At 58.4% G+C, this 9,775-nt stretch overlaps 1 protein-coding gene and 1 long non-coding RNA gene across 6 annotated transcripts in view; one reads left to right on the top strand and one right to left on the bottom strand.

Annotated features, from left to right (window-relative positions):
- The window catches only part of NR5A2 (nuclear receptor subfamily 5 group A member 2), a 112,219-nt gene that overhangs the window by 4,592 nt on the left and 97,852 nt on the right, over positions 1–9,775 (top strand). The window contains exon 2 of one of the 5 annotated variants that reach the window (XM_074351572.1): positions 6,932–7,070. The exons of 1 other annotated variant lie outside the window; for it this stretch is intronic. In XM_074351572.1, the coding sequence (XP_074207673.1) occupies positions 6,932–7,070 (139 nt within the window). Of the gene's footprint in view, positions 1–5,116; positions 7,071–7,504; positions 7,644–8,353; positions 8,481–9,775 lie in introns of those variants that run through there. 3 more of the 5 variants (XM_074351566.1, XM_074351569.1, XM_074351571.1) reach the window with 3 other exon arrangements.
- Positions 584–9,530, bottom strand: LOC141574743 (uncharacterized). The gene is made up of 3 exons (XR_012501767.1): positions 9,391–9,530; positions 7,125–8,468; positions 584–874 (listed from the first exon to the last, which is right to left on the bottom strand). It is a non-coding gene; the product is annotated as an uncharacterized LOC141574743 (long non-coding RNA).

The following is a 9,775-nucleotide window of genomic DNA, read 5'->3' as shown; positions in this document are numbered from 1 at the left end:
AAACAGACTCACAGATATAGTAAACAAATATTTATGGTTACTGGGTGGAAAGGGGGTAGAAAAGGATAAATTGGGAGTTTCAGATTTGCAGATACTAACTACTATCTATAAAATAGATTTAAAAAAGTATTCTGTATAGCACAGGGAACTATATATAATATCTTGTAGTCACCTATAATGAAAAAGAATGTGAAAACGAATATATGTATGTACATGGATGACTGAAAAATTATGCTGGACACCAGAAATTGACACATCATAACTGACTATACTTCAACAAGAAAACATTTGTTTAAATTTTAAAGATAGACTTCTCAGTCAAGTGATGTACCCAGAATCACTCAGCTTGTCAGAAGAATGAGCTGTAAATGACACCCATGGATATGATTCTGAAATCCATGCTCTTCAAGGTGTTACCTTTTTGCCCTTGTTGTCATAACCAAATTATGACTACGAACAATGTTGATCTACTCAGACTGTCTTCCGAAAGGCATTTTGGGCTGAAGAAAGACATTTGTAAATGGCTCTTTATTTTCCTCTTCAATCCACGGTGGAAATCTGATTTAGGACCCCCAAGAGTTCAGAAGGGTGGGGTGGGCGTGGTGTCTGGGTGGGGTGGCGCAGCCTGTGGAGCCCGAGGGCAGGGCAGAGATGGGTGGGAAGGCACTTCTGGTCTTCCACTCTGGAATTTCCTGAAAGGATCTCTGGAGCCTGACGTTCAGCTTGCAGTTTCACGGTTTATGGTGCAGGGCCGCTGAGCGCATGGCAAGGAAATCGGGAGGACATGGGAGCACTTACTTGTTAGAGTCCGTGGGTAGCAGGACAGGGAGGTCACTCAAAGTAAGTGACTGAGTTTAGACAGGACTTTTTATTCCTAAGAAACAAACAAATGTTGTCTCATGAGGGAAGGAGATAGGGAAAGATGGGTTAAGCACCACCTCCACCCACCACCCTTCTTAAGCACTTTTGACAAACCCGGGTGCGTCTCCTGCCGAGAAATGCTGATCCCACGCGCGGCGCTAATATTTTTCACAATAAATGCTGATTCCGGCTCCGGATCTGGACGTGTACATCCTCAGTGGCCCAAAGCCCCACCTCCTCCAGCGGTCCGTGTAGGATTGGAAAGAACTGGTCAGAGCGCGCCACCAGGTCCCTGAAGCAACGTCCCAGTTTCCAGACAAGAAACCCCGAGGGAAAGCGAAAGAACTCGTCCCCAGGCTCGGCGCACGCTGGCCACCGTCTCTTAACCGCAAAAGTTGTCTTCAAGTTGGAGGCTGGTTAGAAAAGGAGCCGATATCTTCCGAATCGAGCAACCGCGGCACCTCGGGGACCCCAACACTCTCCCTGCGTCCGCGTGGCAAGCCCCAGGGGGACGACACCACCGCGAGTCTTGCCTCTCCAAACCCCACTTTCTTTGCTGCCCCAGAGGGACCCAAACTGCTGGATGCCTGCAGCTCTGCGGGTCCAGGACTCTGGGATCTTAACCAGAAACCCCCTGCGTGGGGGCTTTCCTAAGGGAAGAGCCTCTGGGTGGTCCACGCCCTCCAGGCCATAGCAGGAGACTCGGAAGCTGGGCAGCTCGTGACCCCTTCCCTCTGGTTGCTTCCAATCTGACCAGCTTCAGAATCATCTAGTGTCAAGGATGGAGCGCCTGGTCCAGGTTGGGGGGTGGGGGTGGGGTGGAATCGCCAAGTGGGTGTCCAGCTGATTTCACCAAGGGTTGGGTGGCAGGTCAGAGACCCTCACTCAGAGCTCTGGTTGGTTCCGAAAGTGGAGTCTCCAGTTCTGAGTTGGAGCTGACTTCCATCTCCATTTCAATTACAGAGAGGAAGAGATAGATTAGATTGGACCACCTACCCAAGATTATTTCCCCGCCAGCTCCTTTCTAAGACCGGATCTCCCTGTTCACTTCAAAGGGCACCGGCCCTCCCAAGGTGGGACGCGCCTGGACCCCTGGGCTGGGGCAGTTTGCCCCAAAGAAAATGAAGTCCAGAAGTTCCACAGCGAAGTCTTATTAGCGAGAGCTGCAGAGTCCAATAATTGAGGCCAAACTTTCCCCAAACCTCACCTTTCCTTCAGGGCTAGGATGGGAGTTTGTTTTGGGGGAGGCGGGGTGGAGTCTGGATTACCCAGATAACTGCATCACCTTGCATCTTCTGGTGGGTAAAGGCGGGGCGTGGTAAACTAAGATACTTCCAGCGTGAATGTGGTTCCATCGCCGTCTCCGGGCCACCTCGTCCAGGGCGCAGTGTCTAAACTGGCGGCAGTTCTCCCTACCGCCCTCGACACTGTTGCTGAGGAGGTCTGAAGTAGTAATTGGCGAAGGGTTTTTTTTTTTTTTTTTAACATGACACGACTTCTCACCTATTCAAGTTTATTTTTTGAAAGCTTCGGCCAATTTGATGCTCTTTGGTAATTTATGTCTGCACTGAAATTTAACCCCTCCTAAAAAAAAAAGGGCTTGAACGTGGGGGCGGGGCGCCTAGAGGCAGGGGCGGAGAGCCCAGCCCCCCCGAGCTCAGGAGCGAAACTCTGTTCTTGCTAAACTTAATTTTCAGAGAAAGGCAAGAGAAATACAAAAATGGCTTACGGTGGGCTTTTCAGGGGGGGGGGGGGCGAAAAATTAGGCAGAGTCCAAGTTTCAGGAGACCAGTAAACCAGCTTCTCTTTGCCCTCGGGCTCTCTCGGCCTGGTGGTGGAGAATTTTTGGAGGGGGTAAAAGTGTCTAAGCTTCCTCTGGGGCCGAATAGTACACACCTGCTACGAGAAATGTGTTCTGGTCTCTCGAAAGCACCAAGTAGTCATGGAGGAGGCCTTCGAAATTGTTTGCAAGGATGTAGACGGGCAAGCGTCGAACGAGGCTGGCTGGGTCGTGCGAGGCTTCCCCACCCGGGCGCGCGGGAGGCGAGGGTCTTCCACGCTGTGCTTCCGGGGACCTGTGTTTGCTGAGCCCAGGAAACTCGAGCCTGTCCTCAAAGTCTTGACACTTTGTGCCTTTGCAGACTGCACGCGGGAAGCGCGCGGGGCCGACCGACACCCCCAGGTCAGGTCAAGGGCAGGCTGTTCCAGGCGCGCGCTCGGGAGCGCGGCGCGGAGGCGCGGGAAGGCGGAGGCGGGAGAGCAAGGCAGTGACCTCCTCGCGGGCGGGGAGGCCCAGATCCCCTCAGCCCCTGCCCGCGGGTGGATGGGGCGCACGGCCCGTGACGCTGAGCCCGGATAAAATATGCCAGAACTGTCTTCTTGGGCTCATCAAGGCTGCGGGAGCCTCCCCAAGCCATCATCCTTTGTAATTGCAACCGTCAATCAACGCTTTAAGACAAAGTCAGAGCCGGGAAGGACGAGCCTGGAGACCAGCCTCGTAGGAAAGAAGGTGGAGGCGTGGGGGACGTGGTGGGGAAAGGGAGCGAAGTTTGCCAGGGCTTGGCAGGAGAACAGGGAGGAAACTGAGGAGGCGCACGGCGGCCGAAGCCGGAGCCACCTCTCCGGGCCCCCCGGGTTCCCGTCTCCGGCCCCCACCTGTTACACTTCCCGCAGCTGGGGTGGTTTCTTAAGTGTGCCTCCCCTAAGAGGCGGTGGGTGAGACGGCCCCGCGGAGGATGGGAGGCGTCGGCCCGCCTGCGGGGGCTTTATCATTCCAAGGCAGTGGGTGTATCTTTCTGGGAGTGCAGACCACCGCCGGCATCGACGTTTCGGCCACACAGACCCTGCTCCCCCACCCCCATCTCATCTGCTTCCCCTCCTGGGGTCCTCTTGGCCCCCCTGCCTCGTGCTGCGGCCTCTGCCACCTACAACCATCCCCAGGCGACCGACCCGGCCCTGCGGCGGGCTCGGGCGCCTCCGCCGCCGCCACCCTTCCCCGAGGGTGTTCTTGGGAGCCCTGCCCACCCCGGGTCACAGGGCTCCAGTGCGGAAACGGTGCGCTTGGCCGAGGACGGTAACGAGCGCGCGTCCGAAGCCGGGTACCGCCGCCCCTTCCTCGGCCTCTGCCCCAGGGTTGCGGACTCCGCTGCTCCCCTAAACCCCACGCGGAGCGCCCGGGGAAAGTGGACTGGACCCTCGGGTCTCTCCTGTGGGAGATTTCGGTGGACGAGGCGGGGTTTCGAGGTCCCCCGAGGGGATCCGGATGGCTCTGGCCCTCGGGAGCCCTTCCGTCCCTGGAACTGGAGGCCTGCAGCACCGAGGGCTCCATTTCTAAGCAGAGGAGGCTTTCTCTCGGCGTGAGACCTCCGGCACTCTCGGCGCCTGGAACAGGGCTCGCATCTTATTAAGCAGGGCCGCCTGCCTGCACTGGCGCTTCAAAGCAGGCGGAAAGCTTCGGACCTTTCCTCTGAGTCAACTGTGCGTTCTTTTAAAAAGGGCGGGTTTTTAAAACATTGACCCCAACCCCTCTTCTCCCCCGTTGCCGCTGTCTTTTGTGAGGAAGCCACATGGATGCCAGCTAGTCCTTTATCACCATCCCTCCAGGTCTTTGGGGGTCTGATGGGAGGGCAGACTGGCCTAGAATGAAGACACCAGTGTGGCTTAAACAGGTCCCTTCTTGGGTTGAGGCCGGGTTATGAACGTGATCACGAAGTTTGCCACCAGCCAAGTCAGGCTCAGCCTCAAGAACCGGTAAAATGTGTGCCACTCTGCAATTAGGAGGTCCTGGTTGTCCCTGTCTACTTCTGACTCTCCTTAACCTCTTCCTCCTGCTCTACCAGCCAGAGGGCCTTCTCTCCCCAACCGAGGGCAGCACCGGGCCCCTGAGCTGTCTGCCTGGGGCTGGGAAGGCGCCCATAGGCTCCTTGATTACCGTGGGAGGGGGTGGTTCTTACATGAAGGCTTTGTAATCAACTTATTCCCAAAGTTCATCTGAACCCACAAGTCAAGCCCTGTGAGCACTGATTTGAGCTCCGAGACTTACTCCCTTTCTGAACTTAATTCACGAAGATACTGAAAACAACTAGGAACACTGAGAATGGACTGAATGTTGCTTGATACTGCCACCAACATCTGAGCATCTTAAGGGCCACTAATCCGGGCAAACTCAGCCCCCTCCTCTTCACAAACTAATGGGCAGCCAACCCACCAAGTTGAGATGTTTTCATGAAACCTGCAGATGCTACTAAAACAGATTTTTAAAGTTTAAATTTGAACTTGGATTCTGAATACTAGATATTGAAGAGCAAAGTAACAACCAGTTTAGAGGCAGCAGTGTGGCCAGGCGCGGGTAGAGGAGGAACTCCTTTCGGATAAAACCGTAGGTTAGGCATGACAATGATCGGAGTATTTTTCAGTTCATCAAATACTGGACCCGGCAGTTTGAATGTGTGATCTCTACGCCATTCAAATAGAATAAATTCAGAGCTTTTGAGATTCAAATTCAGCCCCTTGTGGGTGGATTCTGATAATCGCCAGGCCGCACAGCAGACACTGAATATAAGGCATTTCGCGTGCAGTCGGGAGGCTGGGGAAATGTTTTCATCTTGCTGGGATGAGATCTGAAAACTTAGAAGGTGGGGCTGCTCTGGTGGCTGAAAAGCTTGCATAACAGATGGTTCTTTAAAACTTTTTAAAGTGCCGGCCCTCTGGGCCTCATGTGGCTGGTCCCACCCAAGAGACCAGAATGAAAAAGGAAAGCCCAGACGCATCTCCGCATTCTAAATGAAAACGCAGTTCACGCAAACTTAGGAAGTCCGCCGCCGAGATAATCTTGGGCTCGAGGAAGGGGACTGTGCATATAAGTGAGCCCAGACACTGGGGAAGGGTGGGGAAACGGGGTTAGCTGTTCCAATTCCCAACAAGTGAGGGAACTTGCGGCCACACGGCTGCCCCCGTCCCCCCCGGGGGAGCAGGTGAGCCGCGCTTCGAGCTCGGCCGCTCCCGGGGTCGCGGGGACTGAGTGCCGAGAGGAGTGAGGCGGAGAGACCCTTGAGAGCAGGTTAGCTCCTCTTTTCTAGGTTGTTTTAATGTGTGTTTAACTCTTCGTGCTGCCCCTCACCCGACGCACACCGGGGGCGCCCCCATCCCCACTCCCACCCCCGTCCCGCTGGCTTCCCCTGCGCGCGCCGCAGTCTCCGCACCAGCTTCCCCTCCTTGGCCGCCGCGTTCAGACAGAGGTCGCCTCTCGCCCGCTGTAAGCCCCACCGCGCTCGCATCCCCCGCCCCGGGCCAGAGAGGGGTGGGAGGGGGCGAGGCGGGGTGAAGAGGTTGGGGCAGGCGAGGGGACCGGAGCCTGCGCCTCGTCCTCATTGGCTGGCGTCTGGTGTCCGACCCGAGCCCGGAACCCGCGTCCCCATTCACTGTCATCACCCCTCTTCCCAGCCTTCCCCTTACACCGTCCCTACTTACCTCCCTTCTCCTCCTCTTCCTCCCCCTTCCTCCCTGGGCGCCCTGGGAGCTGGAGAGGACTGCTCTCCGTCAGGCGCCGGCAGACGAAGCAGCAGAGGGAGGCTGGAACTTAACTCCACGCTTGCAGTGAGCGGAGGGAAGCGGAGACGGGGAAGGGGCGGAGAGGAGAGTGAGGCCAGAGAGCGCGCGAGACTGAGACCCTGCCGCTCCCGAGCGGAGCGCGGCGGAGGGAGGGCGGGGGTCGCCCGCGCCAAGCCGTCCGGGAGCAGCGGCACCGGCAACGCCGCGGCGGCGGCAGGGTCAGCAGCTCGACCGCCGGCTCCTCTGCGCGCCGGGAGCTCGGCCGTCCGCGCATCCGCGCCCCGGGCAGCTGTGGCCTCGCCGAGCCCGACCTTGGCGCCCGGACGCGGTCTTCGCTCTCAGCCCGCTTCCTCCTCCTCCTCGCCGCGGCTCGGGAGCTGCGAGACTGGACGGGACTCGGGGGTCCTGAGCGCAGCCCCGGAGGCGGCGGAGGCGCGCTCCAGAGAGCGGGCGAGGGAGCCGCCACCAGGCCGCCCCCTCCTTCTTCCCTCCGGAGTTGAATCTGTGCCGCCCGTGTCCGGGTGCTGGGCTTCCGGACCGACACGGACCCCCTACCCCGGCCCGCGGCCGCCTTGTCATGCTGCCCAAAGTGGAGACGGAAGCCCTGGGACTGGCTCGGTCGCATGGGGAACAGGGGCAGATGCCGGAAAACATGCAAGGTAAGGAGGCGCTCGCGGCGCTCGCGTCCCGCGGCTCTCCCGCCCCGGGCTTACCCTGCGGGCTGCAGCCGCCGTTTCCGCGCGGGGCTGGACGCTTGCCGCTGCGGGGCTGCGAGGCAGTGCGCGAGCGGGCGGCAGCCCCCCTCCCCAGAGGCAGGCATAAAAGTTTATGGCTCTTGAACAATGCTGGGTGGAGATTTTCCAAGCAATGCCTAATTGGCCGCTTCTAATTAATAAGAGAGACTTTGAGCTTTTTAGATACCAGAGCGGGGCAGTTTCAGGCTAGAGATGCTTTATAATAGTAAGAGCATTCGGAGAAATGGACTGGCTCCCTGGAAACCCGAGCAGGTTCCCCATCGTTGGAACCGGTGGGAGCTGGAACCAGTGCTCTTGAGTGGAGGAGGGACCCTCTGCCTCGTGGAAAGCTGGCTGAGCCGTGTTAGAACTGGTGGGCATCCCAAAGCCCAGGCGCGCACTGGGAACCGGCTCCAGTGGGCACCACCTGATACCCTCAGGAAGGACTGGAGAGAACCAGAGTTACCCCCAGCCCATCCTGCGGCTGGGCCCTGCGGGGTGAGCGCAGGGCGGGGGCGCCGTTCTGCTCCATTCCTCTCCTGTCTGAGAGCTGGGGATCTGAAGTCCGATTTGTTTTTCCCAGCTCTCGATTGCTAACGGGAACAACAACAAAAGCAAACCCCTCAGGCTAGATTTTCGCCCGCATAACAAAATAAGAGACTCTAGATCTGGGCCTCTTAAGCCTTTCAGAAGTTTATCGCAGTTGCTCTGGGCCGGGGTGGGAACAATGCTAGGAAAAGTCACCGGCGCTCTTCCCTCCTCACCCCTTCCAGCGCGCAGGATGTGCGGGCAGGCGGGCCTGTGATCCCGGAACGCTTCCTGCCATCCCCTTGAGCGAACTTGAAAGGGCCGGGGAGGCGTGGAAATCAGAGTTCAGGTCTGGTGCACACGGCGGCGGTGCGGGAGAGGCGGCGCGCCCGCGGCGCTGGGCCGGGGCCTGAGGTCGCCCGGCTGCACTTGGCAGAGGGGGCGGCGGGAAGGCGTGCGTCCTGCGGGTGGGACTCCTCTCGAGACCCGGAGTCTCTCCAAGCCTCTAGGGAGGGCCGTGCAAGTCCTCTGGGGCCGAGGCCCGAGTCTAACTCGTGGGTTGGCTGCCCGGGGGAACCTGGTTGACCCAAAGTGGCTTTTCCGCTCTCACCTGGGACTGCGCGAAAGGGAGCTTAGGGGACGCGGAGCTGCAACGGGACCCTCTTTGGACAGCTGCCGAGAAAGCCTCTCCTTTGGGCGCCCTTGAGGCCGGCGAGATCCTTGGGTCCAAAGGAAAGTTTCTCCTTCCAGCGCGCGCGTTTCTGAGCGACTCGGGGAAAAAACGTGCGGGAGAAGCTGGAGCAAGAGGTGGGGGAGGCCAGAGTAAGGGTCTGGGGGAAGGTGGGAGGGAAATGCCAGTGCAGTATTTTCTTCGTAAAATCCGAGAGGAGTGTTGTTGACACCACCTACCGCCCCAAAGCAGAACGGTGGCTTTCCCTGGTGCCCAGGGCTCGGAGAAGCCACCGGCCGCTTGCTCAGGCGAGGGTGGGAAGCGGCTTGGGAAGCGCCCAGGCGCTGCTTCCTCCAGGCCACGCAGCTTGTGGCTCGAGAGGAGCCCCTGGGGACGGGGACCCCACTCCCAAGCTCCTGGGTTCCAGGACAGTCGGGGGAACTTCTCCGCGTGCTGCTGCGGCCTTAGCTTTCCAAGGCCGCACGGTCTCCTCTACTGTCTCAATCCCCTACGGATTCGGGTCCCCAAACGCTGACTTGGGTTATAGCCCCTGGGAGACAGAAGGACGCCCCAGTCTCGCACAGCGGCGTCGGCCTCGGCGTCTGTCTTTGAATTTTCCAAGAGGGTCCCCAGCCTCGGTCTCTTCAGTGTTGGATCCCCGAGGCACGCACGGCTTCCCTGTGAACGGTCACCCCTGTGGACCCCTCGGGTGCGGAGTTAGAGCTGACTTTGTTGGGGAAAGGGGGAGGTAGGAAAGAACACTTAGTCAAGCACACTTTTTTCCTGTCCCTAAAATGTGCCTCAAGACAACAGTCACAGCTTTAGGAGGGATGGGGTTACAAACAAACTTCTGGAACCCTCAGCCTCTCCCAAGCCCCCAGGTTCCCCGAACCCCATCTCGGACCCCTCAGGGCTGGGACTCGGGCAGGCATCTCTTTATTTCTATTTCACGGAGCCCAGGGGCCTGCCTCTGCTGGAACATCTTTTCCCAGGAGCTCTCCACCTCCACCGCCCGACCCCCGAATCCCACAACTCTGGCTCACTCACTCTGATTTCTGCCCCAGCCCAGGGCTCTGTGTCTCCGGGAGTGCTGGCTCCACTCTGCGGGCCAGGGCTTGGCCCTCAGCCGAGAAGCGCTGCAAGTGACCCCCACCCCGAAGGCCGTGTCCAGAGGCCCCCATAATCCGTAAAGAAAACCTTTAGCAAGGAAATCGTCGGCAAGGCAGCCAACGTGGTGACAGAGTGGCCGGGTACTTTGGGGACGGAGTGGGGGCTCTTTCTCCCTTTCCTTTTCGGTAAACAAATCAGAGGAAACTTCTGCCCGGCCCTGGGCTCCCCATCCCCCCGCCCCGCCCCCTGCAAACGCCACTGATTAACTTAAAACAAACTTGACTTGGCGTTTGTGCGCCTGTGTGTAGCCGAAAGTTGAGCA

Source organism: Camelus bactrianus, chromosome 23 (assembly GCF_048773025.1).
Source record: "Camelus bactrianus isolate YW-2024 breed Bactrian camel chromosome 23, ASM4877302v1, whole genome shotgun sequence".
Lineage (NCBI taxonomy): Eukaryota > Metazoa > Chordata > Mammalia > Artiodactyla > Camelidae > Camelus > Camelus bactrianus.
The sequence above is the reverse complement of the archived record's forward strand: the minus strand, read 5'-3'. Positions and strand labels throughout refer to the sequence as shown.